Here is a 23,941-nt window from a genome sequence, read left to right on the forward strand (position 1 = left end):
TGTTTTTTTTGGCCTAAGAAGTGAGCTGTGCCAGCATCAGGGAAAGCCAAAAGATGCTCTCAGGCAGAAGTCTTAATATTTAGCTCTATCTATTTAGCTGTATGCTGGAGCAAAAGACCACTCCAAGCGTTTAGTAGCATTTCCACGTGAAGTTTTGCTCAAGATAGAAAGTGCCATTTTTAGATCTCATTGTGTTTTATCATAGGATTTTCAGGTGGAAAGTGGGAGCAAGAGGGAGTTTAAGGGGTGTAAATTATGTCACATTAAACATTATTTCCTTAGGGCACAAAATAATAAACGCTGTGATTACTGAACTGTTAACCATTCTATGTTTTACAACAGTTGTGGCAAAAGTCCCCTCACTGAAGCTAGTACTGTGTATGGTCAAGGAGAGGGTAAGCAGGCAACATCAAGTGAACATAACTGAGTAACAACTAAGAAGATATTTCCAAAAATCAGGCGTGTGCAAGTGCAAACCCATACCTTACATGTAAGCACCTGCAAAAGAGGCTGTTTGCAGAGGTCAATCAAACTGTGTGCTATTTAGTACTCCTCTGAGAGTATTTTGTGCTATTTAGTACTCCCTCGAGAGTATTGTGAGCCAAGGAAGCAACAACATAGTCTTGTGGCTCATCTCTTGCTTTCCCACCTCTGTAAAGTCACATATGATCCAGTTTTCTAATTAGCTTAAACTGATCAAAGACCCTAGTGTCACGTACAGAGTAGGTTATATTCTATGCCATCTGCTCCTGCCATGGGTTCTGTCCCTTTGTTCCGGTGATCATGTAACCATATGGTGAGTGAGAACAGCTTACTGATCTGAGTAAGAATGAATACTTCTATTTTGTGACTGGTTGTGTCTCAGCTGGACCAGTGAACTGAGCCGGCTTGCCGTGTGGCCATGGAATTGCTAATTTTGATGGAAAGGAAGCAACAAGAGATGTGCAACAGGGAGGGAGCGGAGATGGGGACCTCGGGACTATGCTTTTTGATGGCCCGTGATCTTTGGTCATTTGAAGGCATTAGTGAAGCTACATCCTCAGTCTGTGGATACCTGAATTCAGTCATTGTGCTAATACTTAATTACCTTGTAACTTGTAAAAGTTGTCAAAAGTTTGGGTGCTGCAAAGTACTGGATTTATTAATTCATTTTCACTGGGCTTTTTTCACGGCATGCTGCAGGACAGAGGACACCTTGCGTTTATACCATTAACACAGGCACTGAATTAAAACTATTTACTTCAGGATTAACTGATTCTAAAAAGAAAATAAATAAAACTATTGTTAGAGCTAACATAGCTGCACCCTTAAGCTGTATCTGCACCCTTAGGCTACATAGTTTAAAGTCTTCCATAAAATGTCCGTTGAATGGGCTTCATCATAATGTCTCCATCTGACACACCTTTCGTGCATGGTTAGAAGTTAAGAAGGGAATGGAAAAGACTTGTGTAGGTGACGTATACTTTAATATCTGTTTTTAAATGAAATCTTAACTTTATATTTCCAGACTTTTAAATAATCCTGTTTTTTTGCAGGGTGATGGTGGTAGGGAAATTTGTGCTCTCAGGGTTTTTTCCTCTTACGCAATTGACAGATATTTACAGCCTTTTTGCTTGCTTGGCTGGCAGCTTTTTGCATGGGAATTCCATATAACTTGATATTAGTCTGTTATATATAATATTCTATAAGCATTTTCTTTTTTAAAAAAGGTGAATAGATTTTGCATCATCCATAACAGTTTCATAGATCTTAGTGGGAGTTTTATGTTCTTTTCCAATTTACTCATGTTGCTGTACCAGCGAACACTTTTTTTTTTTAATAGCCAGATTCATTAGAGCCTCGTATCTATCCATTGTGGAAGAAATTATTGCCAGAAATCCTTTGACAGCTGGTTCATTTTCACTTTGTTCTGTTTATATATTTTATAGAATTTGCCTGGTTGTATGTCTGACCTCCACGAAATACGATAGGCTTTTCTCTTTTCCTGTAATGGAAAGCTTCATTTGAGCTTTTATAGTCTTTTTTGCTCAGCTTCAGGATTCTGAGGTTCTGCCTGTAGACTCCAGTAAAACTGTTGGATATATCACCCACATTTTTAGATGGACTTTGCGTGATTTGGTTAATAGTGAATGAACAGTAGAGTATTACTTAAGCAAAGCAGACATACTTATCAGCTCCAGTGTTGGTATTTAATTGTCCTGCATTGTGCTTACCTCAGAACTCCCTCCTCTACTGTAGCTGTACTGCGTCTGGATTTATTTTGCATTGCTGGAGGTGTCTGTAAGCTCAGTAGAGACAGAGGCATGTACTTGCAGGGGGCGATAAAGGCTTTAGGTGGGTTTGACTGTCTCCTGGCAATGCCTTTCGTCTGTCTTCCCTGGCAATTTAGAGAGTGGCTTGCTAATTGAGATGCCTCCTTGGGACGGGATTAATTGAGCCTTTCTGTACCCTTATATGTACTTTTTAGAATCATAGAGTGCTTTGGGTTGGAAGGGACCTCAAAGATCATCTAGTTCCAATCCCCCTGCCATGGGCAGGGTCACCTTCCACTAGACCAAGTTGCTCAACACCTCATCCAACCTGGCCTTGAACACTTCCAGGGATGGGGCATCCACAACTTTTCTGGGCAATCTGTTCCAGTGCTTCACCACCCTCAGAGTGAAGAATTTCTTCCTTATAGCTAATCGAAATCTACTCTCTTTCATTTTAAAGCCATTGCCCCTTGTCCTATCACTGCACACCCTTGTAAAAAGTCCCTCTCCAGCTTTCCTGTAGGCCCCCTTTAGATACTGGAAGGCTGCTACAAGATCACCCCGGAGCCTTCTCTTCTCCAGGCTGAACAGCCCCAACTCTCTCAGCCCGTCTTCATAGCAGAGGTGCTCCAGCCCTTGGATCATCTTTGTGGCCCTCCTCTGGACCCGCTCCAGCAGCTCCATGTCCTTCTTGTGTTGGGGACTCCAGAGCTGAACACAGTATTCCAGGTGGGGTCTCACGAGAGCAGAGTAGATGTGCAGAATCACCTCCCTCGACCTGCTGGCCACGCTTCTTTTGATGCAGCCCAGGATGTGGTTCGCTTTCTGGGCTGCAAGCACACATCGCCAGCTCATGTTGAGCTTCTCATCCACCAGCACTCCCAAGTCCTTTTCCTCAGGGCTGCTCTCAATCCATTCTCTGCCCAGCCTGTGCTTGTGCTTGGGATTGCCCCGACCCACGTGCAGGACCTTGCACTTGACCTTGTTGAACTTCATGAAGTTCTCACAGGCCCACCTCTCCAGCCTGTCACAGTCCCTCTGGATGGCATCCCTTCCCTCCAGCGTGTCAACCACATCACACTGTTTGATGTCATCAGCAAACTTTTGTATCCTAGTAGTGAATGTCGTCCTGAGAGAATAGCACACTGTACTGGCACATCTATTGGTAAGCTGACCCATACTGACTCTGTGTTACCCGCAGCTTACAGCTGCAAGACAGTAGGTAGAGAGTATAATATGCAGTCATGAAGGTCTTACCTCCCTCGTTATTCTTCTAGATGAACAAGTTTCTCAGGGCTGAGCTATGGAAACTGTTGTAGCAAGTGTAGTGGCAATCATCTGATGTTTTCCTTTAGGATTTAACAGAAAAAGCTCTTCTTGTAATGTCCGTTTTGTCTGCTTATTTTCTGTAAGATTATTTCTTATCCAGATGTGAATCTTACAACTAAAAAAAAAAAATCAACTGAAAACTAGTTTAACTCTTAGTTTTGCTAGAAAATTACTGCTTTTTAAGGAGTCTTTATTTATTTAACTGTAAGAGAGCCTTGCCCAAATACAAGGACTGATAAATGTAATGACATTAAAGAAATCTAGTTACCTTTCCTGGCCTAAGGCCAGAACACACACAAGTTAGGTTTGGACATCTAACTTCAAAAATCCCTTGCTCAGCTTTTTCCTACTCATGAAGTGTTTAAATTCAGATAAATAGGGCCTTCTTCGCCCTTAAGGCCACATTAATATTGCATCCAGTTTTTCAAGCAGTCGTCCTTCTGATTGCCTCTTTTTAGCTGACAACTTGACATCTAGTAGAGCCAATCTGTAACAAAAATACACTTCAGCTGGCCCTGGAAATGGAGTGGGGTATTGCCTACATTTTGAGGAAACTGAAGGTAAAAGGAACTCAAAGAAACCACTTTTGCTTTTGTCCACTCCTTCACTTCTTCTTGTGTGTGTGCACATGTGCATGTCCCTTCTGGTGAATGTTCTTCTGTGGCAGCTGTGTGGAGAAGGTGATGTATACTCTCATCCCATCCGCACGAGATACTGGGACTGATACAACTCGGCTCTTCATAAGGGTGTGATCATTGTCATCTGTGCAGTGATGAACCTCACGGAGGTTAGGGAGGTCCAAAGAAGTAAACAGCTGGAGCTGTGCTGCTCTTCGCATGGCGAAGAGCTACTGGCTGAACGAAGGCAGCTGCAGAGCCAGGCTGCATATACAGAGGGGCAGAGCAGAGGGTGTTGGGCCTGGGATAGCATGGGGCAGGCCAAAGTGATGGAGGGTGGTTGTCTGGGTTGATGAGGCAGGAGATTGATGAGGAAGAGATGGGACACTGTTATCTCTTGGGTTTGTTACACTGCGCACTCCCTGTGTGCAGGTGTCTCCCAGGCTTAGTGAGGAGGGATAAATTCAGCGTTTCTAGAAGGTCAGGAAAAGAACGTATCGACTATATAAAGATGTGGACTTCATTAAAAACAGCTCTATTAGGAAGGATTGTCTACCCAATTGCTCACGTTATACAAGATGCAACTTAGGGCTCAGCTGGACTCATTCCCAGGGTTCATAAATCTATGCATGAAGAAAGCAGAGCAAGTGAGCACTAAAAGTTCCTTTGGGGTTTTCTTTTGTTTTGCTTTTTGTTTTAAATTTTGAAACTCACATTTAGTGTGTATATTTTAACATGTTCATGTGAAACACATCAAAGTAAACACATGCAGTGTGTTTCTTTCACTGTCATTAATCACTGTAGTGTTTTAAAAAGTAACAAAAAATACACTAATGTTAAACTGTGGTCAAGAATTGAAATATACACAGCTCTAGAAATCTGAAGTTTGCCTTTGCCAGGACAAATGTGTCTTGACAACCGTGTATGTTTATGTATCAGCATATGAAGCAAGTCTGGTTAGCAAATACGGATTTTTTCCATTAAAAAACCCCAACTTACATTGAAACGTTTTAAAGCACTTTTTCAAGCTACCTGAAGACTCAGCTAAAATTCAGGAGAAGAAAATTACTATAAATTCTCCAAACAGCTCTGAGAACTATTGTCCTCCAACACTTTATCACAAAACGCACTTGCTTTTTAAGTCCTGCTTATGTCTTTATGTGGGCAATTTCTGTTTGTGGCACAACTGAGTAACAAAGAGTGGATGTGAAAGATAAGGGTTATTTGGGGCATTTTTTGCTACTGAGGTGCCAGTGAACAGCCTGTGAGAAGTCCACCTGTCCTTTCCAGAGGTGTTGGGGATAGGCTGTCAGCCAGAGTGGAGGACAGCTATTTTTGCTTATACTTAAGGTTCCTTCTTCCCTATTTTCCATAGAAAAGAACTGTGCTCTCTCCCTTTCTGCAAACCTGAGTGCTACTGGAAGGGGACGGACAGACGAAGTGGCACTTTTGTTACTTCCAACAGCCTCCATTGTGTATAGCTTCTGCTGCTCCTCTCTGCTTTCCCCAGCAGCATCATAACATAGACATCAGCCTGATCCCTGTCAGTCCATTCTCTGGGGCCTGGGTACTGGTTATGTATGTGAAATGCTTTAGTAATTCTCCTTGCTCTGATGAATGCCTATATGAAAGGAATTGGGACAGAACTGGCAGCGTGCAAGCTAAGAAAGATGATGCTGTCATGTTGCCCTTCACTCAGATGTGGGAAGTTGTTTTCATAAATATGAGTGAGACTTTCCCTACAAAGAGAACTTGGATAGAATATAATTAACTGGGGATCCTTATAGATGTTTTTTCAGACTTAATTCAGCATCCTTGTGGAAGCTGTTTACTTTTTTTTTTTAACTTCACAGAGAAATTGTACTTGCGGGGCTCTGCTTTTTGTCTTTTTTGCTTAAAGACACAGAAAAGAGAACGACTGTCAGAAGCATAAGCCAGAGGTGCTGTATTCTCTCAGCTTCTTTTTCCTGTGGAGGGAATTAAATGTACTCCCTATTTTTCAATATTATACATAACAGATAAACAAGCATGCATATTTTTCACAGAAGTAACAGCCACTCAGACAATTCCTGCTCCATATTCCTGCTTAATCTGACTTTGTGAAAGCTTTAGAGGACTGCTGTTTCTTCCCACAAATATTATACTTTTTGCGCTTTTAACTTTTTCGTGTCCACACTGTGCATGGCCCAATTTACCAGAGCATTCTTGTTGTCTTTGTGACTAATCAGAGCAACATATCAGTTCATCTCACTTTACTGAAATGTCACACTTAGGAGCCCTCTTGCCTGAGGCTTTCTGGGGGTAAGTGCTTTTCAAAATCTACTTATCTTTCCTGTGGCAGAAAGAGAGAGCCAGGAAGTCTGGAATCATAATTTAGGTGCCTTGATCAGGTAGGATGAATTTGGGCTGAGGCATGTAACTTTTAGGCAGAAAATATGTGAGTTTTCAAAATATGTCAATCCAATTAATTCTGAGTCTCTTGGAGAAGCATGGCAGAATGTGAAATACTTCTCAATTTAAAAGTTCATAATGTTTTCCTCTCCCTTTACAGAGGCTGCTATTGACCCCCCTAAGACACCTGACAGCGAACCTTTGTTTACAAAACTGCGCAATCCAAGCACAGGCAAGTTTTGGAATTGTGACATGAGCCTGTTAATGTTCTAGTTGATTGCTTCCACCACCAAAAGATTCATATTTTGCAAGCTGAAATAGTGATGATAGTGTAAGTCTTACATGCCAAAGATATTGCTGGTGATGCCAGATAGTTAATGCTGTGCAAACATTTAGGATTTCTTTTATAATTTAAATTGGTTGAACTGTTTATTCATCAGGAATATTGGCAGCAGAAAAAAGAGGTGTAATTTAAGTTCTGCTTTTAAGTGCATTAGTTTTGGGGAGCTTACAGTGTTGGGTGTTGAGCCTGGGCACTTTTTTAATCCAAATTCAGGCTTCATAGCATTCATCTTATGCTATAAAATAAATAGTTAGAGTTAGAAGAAGTACGTCAGTTATACTTACCAAGCTTTTTGAGTCTTTTCATTTTTAAATCTAATTTTCTTCTTTCCCTGGTCCAAGTGGTGGTGTCTCTTTTCTCGTTTGTAGATGATGAAGCGTTTTTCATTCAAAATACATTGCTAAGACCATCAAATGCAGGCGATATAATGACACCACCATCCCACAGTTACTTTCTTCTAGTCAGATTGTTCTTTTTGTCAAGGGTTTATTATTTTATGAGTAATGTAATAATTGGAGTATGAGATACTGCAGCAGAAACTTGCACTAAGCCTTGGCTGGGCTTAACATATTTTGTGTGAAAAACTCATTTCTTGCTGTTTTTTTCCTTTTTTCATAAGCTCGTTTGTTTTCTGTAGATTTAAATTGTATGTTTTTGTTTTGAAATTCACTGCTGCTATTTATGTACGTTTGTAATGGAAGTCTTCAGGTACAATATCATGATATAATAACTGCTACTTGTTCTTGAAAGAGGAAAATCATTAAAAAAAATACAGAATGTGAAATCACTTATTCATCATGATACCCGTGTTTTGATTGCTCAGATTTACAGTGGGAATATATAGCCGTGGATAATTTCCACCTGCTGTATTATATTGACTTTCTAATTTGTTGTGTTTTTAAAAGCATAGATATTAATTTGCTTTTTGCTGTGGAAGAAGAGATCTATTTACCTTGTAGAATTAGAGGTCTTGGGAAAGGTTTCTGGGAAAAAACTAAAGTACAATGATTACCTGGGTGTGTTCCTTTAGAATTTACAGGAGCTTATTTATAGACCTGCATAAATATTTCAGTCATGTAGCCTATTATAAGTATAGGGTCTGGAAACGGAAGGAATGAGAACACCCTATTAATGTATTTTCCTTACGTTTGGGTCTAACAGATGAATTGTTGATGCCAGATATTGTGCAAATACGCACTGAAGAACTCAGCACACTATAGAATTCACGCTAACTACTTTATTAAATAGAAGTATGCGTGGCCCTTTTTATAGACAGGTGAAAAGGACAAAATTTCTATCCCTTGCAAAGACTATAAACTGGGGTTTGGCCTGCAATTCAAAGTACCACAAGAAGCATTTTTCAAAGTGCTGAACTAAAAGAAGGGAAATAACCATACCACTAGACCGAAGCAACTAATTGAACTGGTAAAGTTGTGAGCAAAGCTGCCTAGGTTCTTTCCCCATCCCCTAGAGTTTCTATCTAATGACACTGTTGGGATCCTGTGATGACCATCCTTTTAACATAAGCAAATAATTTAAGGAGCTGGAGTCAGGCAATAGGAATGGTCCCTTTCCCGAGATTTTTTAGGTTGCCACTGCATTTGGCTAGTGTGCTCACTGGTGTAGGAGGCATAAGTTGTTCTGTGAGTAGTCTGATGTCTGGCGCTGATCAAACTGTGGTGTAGACCCTTGTTGAGAAGCACATGGTAATGATCAAAACCTCTGTTCCCTCTTGTATCTGCTCCTCATTCCTCCCCTCCTCTCCCCAAAAGAAAAATTATTATTGGAGAACTGAAACTGTATACTTAGGTGAGGTTAAACATCTGGTCAGCCTTTTGGATAAAGGGAGAAAAATGCATTATCAGTTATTTTTGGGAAGTGATGCGTCTGCCTATTTTAGCTGACCTCCCCCTGCACCTAGGGATCTCTGTAGACTGAGAACAGCGGGGCTAACGCCGACTTGTAGAGGCTTACACTGAGATGTTTTTGAGCCAGCCCATGATCTCCAAATCAGTGCATCTTTGTGATTTATGTGTTTTGAGTAGGGTTACCATGTTGTAGTTGCTTTTGTCTCTTGAAGATGGATTGATAACCAAGACTGGACCAGTCCAGCCAACAGACTCAGCTGACCAAATTTCCGTGGTCCCTTCTGTAGTTCTGAGAACTTCCTGTTTTAGATACGGAAAATGCCAATCCTGTTTGCAACATCTTCAGCACCCTTTCAGTATAACCCAGAACTAACGTGAAGTGGCAGAGCTGTGCCTGCCTGGATGGCCTGAAATAAAGCCTTCCTTTTCCTTTCCAGACTATCAAGATTTTGATGGGGACTTTGAAGCAACTTCTTTTTGCTTCCTTGTTCACCTTATTTCTCTACCCATACTGAGTCATTGGCAATCCATTTTGGTTCAAACAAAAAAATTACTTCCAATTGTCACTTGAAGGTTTGAGACTTTTGTTCCCCTAACCCAGAGCCTGATACCTTGGAGACAAACAGGATGGAAGGAGAGGGAATTTTCTTGTTTTCCACTTTACTCCTTCAGTACAGACAAAAGCTGATTTCTTGAGTGATGTTGATTTGGGTTTGGATCAAAGGCTTTGCGTTGTAAGATGAAGTATTCGCACATCTTATTTATTGATTCAAATTCAGTTTGGTTTATAGAGCTGGTAAACGAACATCTGTATATAATAGTTTTCTTTCTCAGAGCTTTCTTTGTAGTGAGTTTATATAGAATGTGTGTATGTTTGTGTGTCTGTATGTATATAAGGCACATTCTTCAGACGTATTGGGTATTCTTTTGATTTTTGTGAAAGCTTACAAACACAAACCAGATTTCTTTTCAACAGGGGAAGCAACCCTTTACTTGTTTAATAGTGGTGCACAGCAGCTGTTTGAAGTAAAAGCTTTTCATGAGGAATATCGTTCCTGGTTTATAGGTCAGACTGTTCAACAAGGTGAGTAATACAATGTATCCTTCCTCCAATTGTAACTATTGTTCATACACAAACCTTCCCTCTCTCTTCTAGTAAATTTACAGGTGTTTTTCCTAGTTGTTTGAGGCATGCTGCATCACATCCCCACCTTCTCACACACTCGTTTGCCATCTGGATTTAACCAGGGCTGGGGGCTTTGTGGTCTCTCTTTAAAAGGCTGCCTTTGGCAGCCTCAATTAGACAGATGTTCATTTGCCTTTGAGGAGGGGTGGGGGTGGGGGAGAGGGGGGAAGTAATTCAATTGTATTTAAACTGAAGTGCCATAAAATACTTAGCTTGCCTTGTCAATCAGACCAGCAAGTCCTCAGTGTGAGTAAAATACGTGTTATCCTATGGGAGGGGAAAAAGGGCTGGAAGGCCTTAGCTAGCTAAGCAGAGTGGTGTGTTAGAGCTCCAAGCATTGGAAAGTATGGTCTTGCTTTCTTTTAATTACCTCTGTAGTCCCCTGTGTGAGTGCTGGGATCTCAGGATAGGCCTACTGTCTGAAGGTACCATTTCAGTGTTTTGTCTGAAGTGAGCTTGTCTGTATCATCCCAGTTGTTCTCTGATCCTAGCTTGCCTTTCTGAAAATGAGGAGGAAACTTCTCTAACTGCTGTGGCAGCTTTAACAGTCCTTTATAGGAGTGTTTGGAATAGTGTTTCTCTGCCAGCGTGTCCATAGACCAAGCAGTAAGTATTAATTCAGGAGATGAAGGTGCATTTATTTTGTCCTTTTTTAACTAGAAAAAAGACTGTTTATATAATAAATAAAAACAGCCCCACCGGACATATGCCTTTTTTAGTGGTAATATCCCAAAGCGTGTGTTAACTTTTAAACATCCTCTACAGGTGCATATGGCAATGAAAGCGGTATGTCTGTGAGCTTTTCTGTGCTCTATCTGGGGGTGAGCCAAAAGACTGGGTCGGCTCCCTGCTCCACATTGTATTCTCTCCCTCCCTTTCTAACCTCTATTTTGGCCCTTGAGAAACAGTTGCCTTAAGGAATCATCACCTCAGTTTTCTTTAAAAGGTACAGGGGAAAAAATTGTTCTTGAATGTTAGGGCTGCTGCATTTCTGAAATGGTCAGGGGAAGAACACAAAAAAAAAGCTGTGTGTTTGCATTTAAAGCAAATTATCTTGTTATCTACAGAGAAGGGCAGAGGTCTTTATACGCCTATAGTGAGTCTGAATGCTTTAGAACAAATAAAAATACTTCTTCCCAGAGCTACAGTGGAAAGCATTTAAATGGAAGCTTTGAGAACATGGCTAGTGTTTTTTTTCCCTTCAGTTTTACTATCAAAGCTTTCATGTTTGCAAGTAGTCCTGGTGCTTGCTTTGCCTTATGCAATGCATCATGGTAGTAATACAGATGTTAGACTGGGTATCAGCTTTGTCCAAACCATGTTCTTCCCACCCCATCTTCTCTTAGTTTTAGGACCATCGCAATAGGATTTCCTCTTCTGTAATTATCTTAATCATGAGAGTTAAAACAAAAACCATTACATTTATTTGCTTTAGCTTTGCTAATTAATGTCAAATTGCCATCAATTTTTGGGTCTCATTAGTGAATTTCCTTGATGTTACATTGTTTCCAATTATCTACAATTATACAAAAAGCCTGACTAAGCCATTGTCCTGCAATAAGCTCCAGATGGGTAGAGGTGTCTGTTTCAATGGGAGACCAAGTTCTTCCTTTGTGCGTAACTTTGAATACAGTGTACTGAGCTATATTTTGTGATCTATTTATTTGGTTCTATTGGGAGACTGCATGCAGATTCTCCCCTTACAAATGAAGCAGATCTAACTTAACTAGCTTTTGGAATTCTTTCTTACCCTTCCCAGCTCTTATGTCAGCAGTGTTGCCTTGCGCAGTGTTTGAGGTGGAGTACACTGGATACATCTGGTATCCCAAAAGAAGTTTCTGTTACACTCAAATCTGCCAATAGAGGGCAGCTTCAATTTTGTTGTTTTTAATATAGTCCAGAAAAAGGCAAAACTAAGAGTGATTGAAGCCAGCAGATCTGCAGTGGAGCTTATGCTTTGGTTTACCAGGGTTGAGAATCGAGTTCTCTCTGTATTTTTAATATAAAATCACAATACTGTTTTCCTGCCCGTTTTATTAAAATGTGGGGATACTTACATATATATATAAAAAAATTCTCCTCTTCTCCCACATTCCTGAAAAACATCCTAAAAAAAAACCCCAAAAGCACAATATATTGTGTCTCTTGGTACTAAGCTTACTTTTACATATTTGTGACTTAGATGGGCGCCTGCTGTTTGTTACACCGATGGACCCCTTATTTCTGGTACTTTACTACCTCATAAAGGCAGACAAGGAGGTAAGCCTGCTTTACTTTTTCACTGGAATTCTCAGGAGAAAGTGTTATTTCTGACTTCATTTTCTGCAGAAGTTATGTTAATTTTACAAAGAAGGGCCTCCAAAATAATGGAAACTTAATTTGCTTTTAAAGCTGAGATGTCCACCCTAGAAGTATTTTTGTTTGCATCAAGTGTTTTGGTCAGCATATTCCAAGAGTCAGCTTGCAGTCTAAACAAAACCTAATCACCTCCTTTTTTAAAAGAAGCAGAGAATCTCTTTTGTCCTTTTGTGAGAGCCTATCCCAGAACTATTGAATTTTAAATGACGAGATGTCATCAGAGTAAAACAAACTAGTGCCCTTTCTGAGGCATCAGTAGATGAGTCAGAAAGAAGAGAAAAAGAAAGAAGAATTTGGATGCTGTGGGAGAGGAAGAACCACCATTTCTGTGACAGTTCAAATTTGAAGGTAAACATTGCCTTTGTAGAAGCAGTATTTGTAGAGATGCTGTGTCTTAGAACAGCAACGGGATGATCAAGTATCCAGAAGTTGGATAATTAATAAGTGGCTTAATTGAGTTATCCTGGGTGTGGCAATACCTCACTTAAATTTCCAGAGTGTATCAAAAGGCATAGGCAAAGTTAATGATTTATTGTTCATAATCAGCCTGTAGAAAAAAAAGACATAATGCAAAATGTAAATCATAGAATCATCGAATGGTTAGGGTTGGAAAGGACCTCAAAAAATGTTGATCCTTGTTTGTTTTTTTTTTTTTCATAGAGGCAGTAATTTCACTTTATGCATCCTAAGGGCTTTTGCTGTAAGAGCATTTCCTATAAGATTGCTTGCTACTTTCTGCTTTAGATTGCAAGTAGAGAATGCAGGAGAACAATTTTTATATGGTGAAGAAATAAAGTCCTGCTAGACATTTGTACTAGTAACCTATTGTTCTGTAATTATTTTTAAATTATTTATGGTATAGCATGTGCAAACGTTTTCCATATTTCTGTGGTCTGTTCCTGCTTCAGGGTGGCCCATCAGAAGCAGTCATTTCACAAGCAATAGTTGAGCTCGTTCTCTAGGTGTTGTGCTCGATGTTTGAATTCAGCATCCCTTTACACCAAGCTTTACACCAAATCTCTGCTGTCTATGCGGTAGAGCGTTGAGGTAGCCTGAATAAAGGGCTATTCCTGCTGTTTCTGTGCACGGGAAGAGTCCTATACTGCCCTTTATTTTCTCAGTACGTTTTTTTCTGGTTTTCTAGGCCAGGCATGGTGCCAGATAAATGCATAGAGCTGTTCCGGGTCCTAAATAAGGGCAAATGCATTCCTGCAGTGCCCTGCTTAAGTTAGCGTGTTCTTCAGTAAAGGGAGGTTTTGAGGATTGTGTTGCAGATTCCTCATGCAAGGCCAGCTTGAATGCAGCACAGTCACTTCTGGCTTGAACTAATTATTATCAAGGTACTCACTGGGTATCTTAGGATCATCCTTTGTTTTAGATAGTGTGATGCAGGGTTGCTTAATGTGTCTTCTGAGCACAGCCATCTCCTATCCAGCAGGCTTTCTTGGCTTAGGCTGTGTGCCGCTGCACAATGTAAATGTGGCTGTCTTGCTTCAGGATACAAGCAGGTTCATGCAAGTAAGTTACCTGTAGGAAACAGTTCATTGCAGCTTTATTTCTGCCTCTCACAACCTGCTTTTTGCCATTGCTATTGCGCCTTTTCTTTTTTTAGGAGAAAAAAAACTTTAAATACTTTCTGTGGGTTTTTTTTGTTTGGTTCAGGGTTTTTGTTTGGGTTTTTTTATTGTGATTTAACAATAGATGGCTACTTTTATTAAGTCTCTGACTGTCTAGCAAGAAAATTAATTAATAATGAAAGCAATATACCTAAGTACTTTTCTTGATCCTGACCAGTATAGTGACTTCAGCTTTGGTCCCTGAGACCATGCACTCTCTAAGGATGGAGAGCTCTCTGAGTCTTTGTACTGATGCACTAAAGGATCTTTCCAAAGGGAAGGCTGCCAGTTGTGCCAAACCGTGCTGAATGATGATGCATTGTTTGGCAAAAGCAAAGTTTGTTTGATGGTTCTGTCATGTGTAGGGCTATTTAAGTTGTGCCAAAATCACTTAATATACATACTGTGGCCAAACTGGAATTGACTTTGCAGAGGTGAAAGGTTAATACTGTGTTCCAGAAGTTGCCCTGCTCCTTTGAGATTTATCTTTATGGAAGGAAAAGCAAAATTCAAATGGAAGTTATGACACTGGGTTTAATCCAACAGGTTTTGGTCTAAAACACTATTGGCACATACTGACTACTGTGTCTTATGTCATCTTCCAGAAAATCCCGCTGTACTTCACATTAGTTTCTCCCCATGTTGTTTTAAATTTGGTCTTTTAAGTGCAGTAATTGAAGAGTTCAGCATTTTGCAGGTATTTACTGGTTTGAAATAAATATTTATAGTTTGCTTTGTAATCAGTTTCTGAATGTGTCATGTGTTACTGTTCAAAATTCAATCCTCTTTAAATCCTTTATTTTAAAGCTATGGCCATTGCATGCATATATATTTCTATATATATGTAGTGTGTATATGTGTCTTAACATTATAATAATGCTTTTATAATCTCTTTGATGTATTTTCAGCAGCAAGGAAAGTTCCAGCCACTTGATCAAGTTGTGCTAGACTCAGACTACCCTAGCTGCCCATTGCTGCTGAAGTGCGCAGATGTTAAACAATACATACATCATGTAACAGAAGAAAAAGGTGAAAAAAAGGGGCTGGAGGGGGGCAAAAAAAAAGACTGGATTTGTTAGTGCCACTTCATTACAAGATAGATTCAAATATTGTTTCTTGCTTTACCAAACACCCAAGGTGCTGGATGAAGCTGTGCTTTAAAAACAGAAGCTTAGGCTTAGAAGTCACCACTGCAGCACTGTAAATGGTAATGTGTGGATCTCAGACTATCTACTGTAACTCTAAATTACTTGTGCAGTGTCGTTGCTACGTATCATAAAATCATCAACTGATCAAAGCAGGCTTCTTGACATTATTGTGCGTGTTATGAACTTTCTTCGCCTTTTGATGGAAATTTTACATCTCTCTAAATTATTTAGTATACTATGGTTTGGTGTGTAAGAAGCCAACTGTTAACCTGTTTGGCTTTTTTCCCTCCCTTTGTCACAAAGCATTCAAACAATAAGTAGGAAAAAGCTGAAGAAGAGAGAAAGGAGAGCACAATTTTTCTAGCTTTGCATAATTTAGTGTTGTGGATTGTTGTGGTTTAACCCCAGCCGAAACCACGTAGCCGCTTGCTCACTCCCCATCCCTCAAAGGGAGGTGGAGGAGAATCAGAAAAAAACCCTTATAGGTTGAGATAAAGAGAGTTTAATAGGACAGAAAAAAATAATGATAATAAAAGAATATACAAAATAAGTGATGCACAGTACAATTGCTCACTGCCTGCTGACTGATGCCCAGCCCATTCCTGAGCAGCAGCTGGCAGCTGGCCAACTCCTCCAGTATATATACTGAGCATGATGTTATGTTAAGGAATATCCCTTTGGTCAGTTTGGGCCAGCTGTCCTGGCTGTGCTCCCTCTCATCTTCTTGTGCACCTGGCAGAGCATGGGAAGCTGAAAGTCCTTGTCTGCTTAGCAACAACTAAAAACATCAGTGTAGTATCAGTATTGTTCTCATACTAAATCTGAAAATGTAGCACTGTACCAGCTACTAAGAAGAAAATTAGCTATATCCTGGCCAGAACCAGGACATGGGTTTAAGTTCAAAGATTTAATTTTTTTAAAATAAACCTTGATTGGGGTGCAAAAGTGTATGAGAGAGAAAACCTAAATGAAAAAAAATAACAGTATCAATTCTGTACATAGTGTCCTCAACCTTTGCCTAGAATTTCCTTTGGTATGGAGACTTTTATTTGAGGACAGTATATGCTTTCTAGGGAAGAGGAAGGAGCATTCACATCATTTTCACAGCTTGGCAGACCTTGCAAGAGATGCAAGACCTCAGTTCTTATATTCAACCCTTTAAAGAGCATCCTTATGCTTGCTGACTTCCTCATAGTGAATGGAGATTTACCTACATGCAGATGGAGATCTACAGGAGTCTGAGAACATGCAGTCTACCATCAAGTGCAAAACAGCTAAGCTGTCTGACCCTTATGCATGTAGAGTTCTCCAAGGAGCTGAGGTACACAGATTAAAAGCCAAAAATGTTAGGAATTTGTTTTCACAAAATGCTCTGCCCTTGTTGCTGATATATAAAAGAAGAAATATTTAGATGATCTAGAGATAAATGGGAAGTGGCTAAAGAAAGATGATGGAAGAATAAAAACCGTAAGAAGTAAAACACCAGACCGGTTTATTGCTGCATAAAACATCACGGTGGGGAGGAGCTGTGAGTTCTTCCGGAAAGATTTAGATGCACAAGTTGAAGTGTTTCCTGTGTCATGTGGTGCATATGCAGTAACGTAGGGCAGTTACTTCCCCCCAGAAAACAGTCTGAACTTTAGGGCAAGACATGTTTCCATTGAAAATGATCACTTTAACAAGAGAACAGGAACTCTGGGCAGCAAGACCGTTGTTGCATTCCTCTGGGAGTGGAATAGTTGGAATTATGCGCTATTGTGATACTCCTGGATTTATGAAAGAACCTTCGGAAAACATTTGGTTACGTTCGATGTCACTGGGAGTAAATGACCTTTTCCTTTGGGTGAGTTCTGACTTTTGAGAAGGCTTCTTTAATACAAGCACATCTGAACTGCAAAATTGCTTTTGCCTTCCCATGAAGTGATAAATACTTCCAGTAAAAACTATTGTTAAGCTTTTAAGTAATTGCTGTGCCCTACAACTTGTCTAACACTCGCTAAGGAGCTAGAGGTGAGAGAAGGGGTGATGAACTGTCAAACTAAGAAGTCTGTATAGGAATGTAGGACAAGGTCTGGACTATTTTTCTGAAGGGGCACTTCCTCCGAAGAAAAGTGCTGCCTTTGTGCAGTATTTATGTTCACTTCTTCACAGCAAAAGAAAAATTAAAAAAAATAGAAGTATTTGTTACAGAAAAGGTCTTCTGTCTTGGTCTAACCTCTGTATCCATTCTGAAATTGTATTTGCAGTTGCTACCCGTCAGAGCATAATGTATTACGTACACTTATAAGTCTGTGTCATTTTGCCAGCAAATGGTACTAACTATTAAAGGAATTATGTTCACGTCCTGGTTTTTGTTTTGAAATGTAAGGTAAAAATTGCTTTTGTCATTAAAGCCTGCACACACATGCACACACCTGCTGCATGTGATGTTCTTGGATGTCCCTAGGCAAGTACCTGCTGCTTCTTGTTCAGGTTTGGATTGGGTAGAAAATAATAGCAGGGCTTGTTGATAGGACTTCTTCCGTTTTTTAGAACACCAAGCTTACTGTTATGCAACAGACACAATGGTGCATGCTTGCCTGTCATGCACAGATCACCTTTCTGTTCAATCCACTTCTATGTGTTTCATATTCTCATGTCTTTTATTGCCTGTAAAAATAGCAATATTATGACTAAGGTACTCTTTTCTAGCTCTGAGACTTGTCCACTTTGTAGCCTTTCTCATTTAAGGAGTAGGGCTTTAGGGCAAGAAGTATCTGTTGTATTGAGTCTTCTGCAGCTCTCATCTGTTTGGCAGAACCTAACATCATCATTATTTCACTCGTAGTTTAATCTTAAGGCATTTAACATCTGTCTAACAAATTCTTACTCTAGAGTGCTCACAGTTTACACTTACTGAATTATCAGAAAGTCCACCTCCCCTGGCCTCTGTGTTGAAGGGCACTGAAAATTCACTTTGCTGGATTAAATTCATGGTTACCTGCTTTAGTAGTTGGTGAAAGGGTGTGTTACAGTTCGCCAAATCTGGGTGAGGCAGGTTGTTTGCTAATAAATTTAAACATTGGATAGAAAGTACAATAGAGAAGGTTTAAGAAAGGGTTATGAATTCCAGTTCTAGAGTGTTACTCTGTTTCATTTTGCAAGGCAAAAACTGTGCTGTGATCTTGTCTGATGTGATTAACATGAAGAGCCAAGAAAACTTACCTGATTAGAATAACTAAGTAATGTTGCCAAGCTTGTATTCCCAGAAGGTAGGAAAAAAGGGGCCATATGAGTTTCAGAGTTATGGAAAACACTGAGAAAATGGATGTTAAAATGTGCTTTAGGCAGTTTGCTCAACAATACATCAGGGAAACTTCCAAGTCTACATAGCGATTACCCGATCGCTGAACATATTATTTAATTGTAGAACCACTTATATTCCATCTGTATTTCTCAAACCCAATCTTTCCAGATGTCTCAGACCAGTTTTATAGGCACCAGACACATTAGGGAACAAAAGGCTTTCCAATATATGCTCATATTATCAAACATAGTCGCTAACTCTCACCAATATCAAATGTGCATCACATGTTAAATCCACGTTCCAATATTGAATCCTTTTGTCAGCAGTTTGTGACTTTAACAACTCACTTTAATTCTTCAGAGGTCTCAAATATTGTCAGTTTCTCGAGTTTAATAGTCAAAACTGTCAAGCACACAAAGTATTTTCAAACAAAGTGATCTCTGAAGGGTTCAGTGTAATTATTTTTCACATGTTTTAATGAAAATGGCTTCACAGTTCTGCGTTTCCTTTCCCTAACTGAGTCACTCTGAATCGTGCTGTTGTGGGGGTGTCTGCCTGGGAATCCGCACTAGAATTACTTTTCATCAAGGGTTGGGGGACGATGGTTGGAGGATGTCCCTTCCTCGAACTTTCTAAGATAAGAGAGGAATCCACGAATCATACTCTCTGTACTTGGACCCAAACCATGTTCGCTCTTTGAGAAGCAGGTTCAAGTATCCAGAGTGTCTCCCCCATTTTCTGCTTCTTTTCTTTCAGAGCCATTTAGAAGCTTCTAAGTCCTAAAGACTGCAGCCAGCAATGTCACAGCTGATTACTCTACCTGCAACTCATCAACTTCATGAAGCAAAGTGTATATTGGTGGTTGTTTTTCCTTCTTGCTCTGAAGAATTTTTGCATTTTACTCTTTTACAACTGTTGAGATAGATTTAAAGTTTAGCTTGTAAACAGCTTTTCCTGACCTCTCCATACCCCCTACCATGCATACACAAAGAGCACGTAATAGTTAGCCATTTGTATGCAATTTGAAAGAGCCAAGATAAACCCCAAAGAAGGAAATGCTGAAGGAATCATAAATAATATGTTGTTGTTTGCAAGGGGAGAAGGAAAATCCATGAACTGAGTGTTGGAATATGATACTGGATCAGTAAATGACATGAAACAGATGTAGGTATTTATGGGAATGGTATACAGAAGATTAAAACTTATTGAAATACCTGTTAAAGACTGAAACACAGTGGACTCTGCAATCTCCTGTGTAATCTTATTAGGCATTTCATTCCATTTCCAAAATGTGGCTTTCTGTGAATTAATACTGAATTTTCATACTGAAATTTCCAATGAACCTTTAATTTTCTCTTTGCTTTGCCTCAACATTGTGAACTTGCCTATCTCCAGATAACTGATCACATGTGAATAGCAGGTGTTCATGGTACTCTGGTTATCACAGGGGAAACACTTTCTGAAATTTTTACATTGTTGAGTTAATTTGTGTTGCTCAGTAAATCATAAATGAATCGTGTACTTCTTCCCACAAGGAGTGTGTTTCACTATTTTGGATTCTGTATTTTCTATGACACTATGCTAAACTAAGTAGAAGGGAAATAGAAGTAAAACTTTTGCGTTAGTCACCCTGTGAAGTGAGAGGGGAGAACTGATAGGAAAAGGGTTTATTGAAAGGGTAGATGGTTTGACTTCACTAACCAGCTGTCTGTCTTGGCTCCTTACTGCGTGTTGGAATTCAATAAGTAAAGATTTAAGATATTATGTTTAAAAAGAAAAAAAAAAAAAAGCAGTCCTGGAACCAACATTTTGTGTTGTGAGCTATGTAGTTAAAATGACCAGTCTGGTGACACAGGACAGTGAAGGTTTGTCAAATTACAAGGGCTTGAGAAGAGTCTTAGTGCACTTATTCAGGCATCCCAAGATCACACACAAATAAAATATGTGCTTTGCTGGATCAGGGCCTAATTGAAGAATTGTCAAGTTGTTCAGCCTTGTGCATATCCGCTCAGTCTGTTTATTTTTCCATGTTTCCAATATTTTTGAAACTTGTTGCCCTGATATCAAACATGTGCAAGCTGCAAATTAACTTTCATGCTGTATCTACAACTTAAAATTTTAAATGTATTGAAAACACAATCCAAACCAGTCACAACTTTTTCCCTTACTTGTTTTTTTCTCAGAGTTTGGCAGTCAAAAATTCCACAAATACAGCCAAGAGAAGACACTGAAGTGGTTAAAGAAAAAGGTATTGCATTTCTCTTTTGCTTTCAAAATTGCTTTATGTTTAAGATGAAAATGCTTATTAGCTTGTCCATATCTGCATTTGAGCCATGTGATGTGACTTTGTTCAAGGTAAATGTCCTGTCCAAGAAGTACAGACATCACAGTAGAGTTGTCGCACTTGAGAATGTGATAAGGTATTAAAGAAATGACAAGTTTGTTACATTCCTCTTTCTGATGAGCGGGCATGAAAGGGATTCATGGAATGTGGGGAGGCAGAAGAAGAAGTAGTTCAGTTTATCACTGTGTTCTGTAGGCTTTGCATAAGGTGAGGGCTTCTCTTGCTTCAGCCACTTCACAGATAGGCTAGAGGAGAGCTTTAATTGTTGCAACATTTAATTTCTGCCATGACTTAAAGCTGGACAGAAATGCCTTGGTTTTGTGATACAAATGGGTTTCCTTGTGAAGTTTTGACAGTCTTTCAGAATAGTCCTGGTATGGTTGCTGCTATTCTGGTCTGATCATGCTGTTCAAGAGGTCTGAACAGTATGCAGAAAATAAACTAGTTGTATAGCTAAGCTTGTTGTGATCTGTGTTGTGGTATAACAAAGGTGAATCTCATTTTACATACACGTACACGTGTGCCCCTACTATGATGCCACTTTCTAGAAAAAGACTGTATGCATCACGTGATACAAGGAAGCCTTGTCATTTAAATTAGTCAATGCAAGCACAAGATATTGCCTGCTTTCTGCAACAATGAGACATGGGAATATCTATTTTGCAATGAATACCTGAATAGTTCCGTTTGAACAGATAGCTGTTTGTGTTGTTGAAAATATCTTCTTCTGCCAGTTATCTCTTTGTTAGATCCAGCATAGCAGTGCCCTGTAAAGTCCTTAATCTTTGATTTCCATCAGGACTGCCTTTGCAATCCAGCTGAGCTCAGGCATTCTCTGTTCTCCGAGCAGGTGTATTTCTCACCTGTATAATCATGGCTGTTGAATCTGAGTAGCTCAGCTCGTCATAGGGTGCTGTGAAACTGGTGCTGTGTTGCCAAGGCAACATGTTCAAAGACATGCTAGTTTCTTTGGGTTTTTTGAGATCATATGCTAGTCATTACAAATGTATATTAAATTTCACCACAGTCCATAACTTGAGTGTTTTATATGCTTGAAACAAAATTACAAGAGCTTTGTCACTGCATTAACATGTGCATAACAACACTGGTACAGACGTTTCATTCTGTGGTTTCCTATAGGTCAATCAAACAGTGAAAGCACTTAAAAGCAACAATATATCTGTAGGTGAAAGGGTATATGCACCTACGTTTGTCAGCGGTAAACAGATCACAGATACTGAAGAAGGTAAGAAAACTAAACATTGTCATAAATTCGATTTTTGTGAAATTGCATACGTGAACATAAAACGTATGATTAGAATCCAAAATGTGTTGAAACTGGCTTTTGCAGTAAATCTATTCCTTGTACAGAAAGTTCCATATATGTTGTGACTGTGTGCCTCAACTTTTCGGAGTTCTTTGGCATCTTCTTCAGATGACATTGTAATTAACAGTAAGTCTCAGCAGGAATTCTTTTAGCTTCTGCTTAGTCCAAGGCGAAGATGTTTTTCCCAGTGAAATATATACTGAAGTGCTTTGCTGAACTGTGAGACTGTCTTGGACAATAGGACACATGCTTATAATATATATGAGTATCCACTCAGTAAGTGTCTCTGTATTGGACAGACTTACTTTTTATTATTATGTTTATTAGCATGCAAATACTCTTCACAGAATTCTCCAAAAAGGGAAGGGATCTTAGGAAGTCATAGTCACAGTAAAAGGTTCTGATCCAAACATTACTTTATGTGACAAATGTATAGGATATACAAATGTGTGCTTATTAAGGGCAAAATCTTTAATAATACGTATATTAAATTGCCCTGAAATTGACAGTCCTGGTACCAAAAAGTCTGGAGTCATCCTTTTTGCTTCTAGTCACTTTTTGTCTGAGGAGGGCAGTGTCCTGAATGTTACTGGGATATGAAGTTGTGTAGAGAAACCTGAAAACAGACTCAGAATAAATTTTCAAATATTAATGAAAATTAAGAAAAGTTTAGAACAAGACAAACGAAAGCAAATTGTTTCTTGTTACAAAGACATTCAAAAGTCTGCATGCTGTTGAAAAACAGGGAGAAACAAAGCAACTTGCTGACGAAGTGGAAAATGAGTTACCAAGTAATGATATCAAAGGAAACAACATAAACGAGATTTAAGAGGCAACTAGACAGTTTTATAGAACAGAGATTGTAATATATGGTTATTGAAAAGAGGCAAAGCTGCTAAACTTGTAAGTGACTTTAACTTTACAGTAGCTTTTCATCTTTTTCCCCAGCCTCGTTTTTTTTAAAGAAAGGGAAAATTGTCCTGACAGCAACCATCTTGACTATGCTTAAATACTTTATCTCTGAAATTTGTAATTAAGCAGTTCATCTGCAGTGTTTTTTCCACCTTCCTCCTTGTTTATAACAACATGGATATAATAGTCTTTTAAAAAGCCTTTTTTAGATTTAAAAGAGCAGCATTAAAATAGGGAATACGGGGAGTTAAAAGTAGGTAAGTTTTGGAGGCAGTCCCACTGTATGTAGCAAGGTGCATGACAGGAAGTCAAATGGACCTTACTCAACACTTATTTTTAATAAGACTAATTTTCTTGTCTGATCCTTTCACTGCCATGACAGTACAATTTATTTCTGTAGAGAATTGCTTTCATAGGCGTATTATGACATTCCAGTACTTTATAAATAGATAGATATATGTAGTTAGCATGTACAGATGTTGTAGGGCAAAGATCTGGGAGGATATAATGAGTGCAAATGGGGAAGAAGGGGAAGTTTAACATTTGAGACCTGAATATTTCATTCAGAAGACAAAGAGGGGAGGTGTGCAAGTATTCCTGATGTTTGACAGGAGGTTAATAACAAAGCGAGGCTAGGGTGAGAACACAGACGCCCTAGAAGGCAAACAGTGGTATTTTAAAATTGGTAAAGGAAGTCGGTGAAGATTGCTTCAAGGCAGAAATGCAAAGAGAATGGATTCTGTATTTAGTACAAAATAACAGCAGTTGACTTGGACTCACTATTCAGTGTCATAATGCAAAGAGTGAAATATGGGAGTATTTTTCTTCAGCGATAAATTGGACATATTAAGTGCTGAGGTGAAATTGTCTTGGATTGGAATTGTGTCTCGTTCTCTCCTGACCCTACAGTGGGCTTCGGGAGTGACAAATCCTTGATGAATCTAGGCAGTGGAGGAAAGAGAAG

At 39.3% G+C, this 23,941-nt stretch overlaps 1 protein-coding gene across 4 annotated transcripts in view; it reads left to right on the forward strand.

Annotated features, from left to right (window-relative positions):
• Positions 1–23,941, forward strand: part of RNASEH2B (ribonuclease H2 subunit B) — a 45,637-nt gene that overhangs the window by 7,195 nt on the left and 14,501 nt on the right. For 3 of the 4 annotated variants that reach the window (XM_086620832.1, XM_086620823.1, XM_086620814.1), the window contains exons 2-7: positions 6,750–6,821; positions 9,777–9,884; positions 12,169–12,245; positions 14,869–14,989; positions 20,578–20,642; positions 21,879–21,984. In XM_086620832.1, coding sequence (XP_086476958.1) covers positions 6,750–6,821; positions 9,777–9,884; positions 12,169–12,245; positions 14,869–14,989; positions 20,578–20,642; positions 21,879–21,984 — 549 coding nt within the window. The remainder of the gene's footprint in view (positions 1–6,749; positions 6,822–9,776; positions 9,885–12,168; positions 12,246–14,868; positions 14,990–20,577; positions 20,643–21,878; positions 21,985–23,941) is intronic. The other variant, XM_086620807.1, reaches the window with a different exon arrangement.

This window comes from Tauraco erythrolophus, chromosome 1 (genome assembly GCF_009769465.1).
Source record: "Tauraco erythrolophus isolate bTauEry1 chromosome 1, bTauEry1.pri, whole genome shotgun sequence".
Classification (NCBI taxonomy): domain Eukaryota; kingdom Metazoa; phylum Chordata; class Aves; order Musophagiformes; family Musophagidae; genus Tauraco; species Tauraco erythrolophus.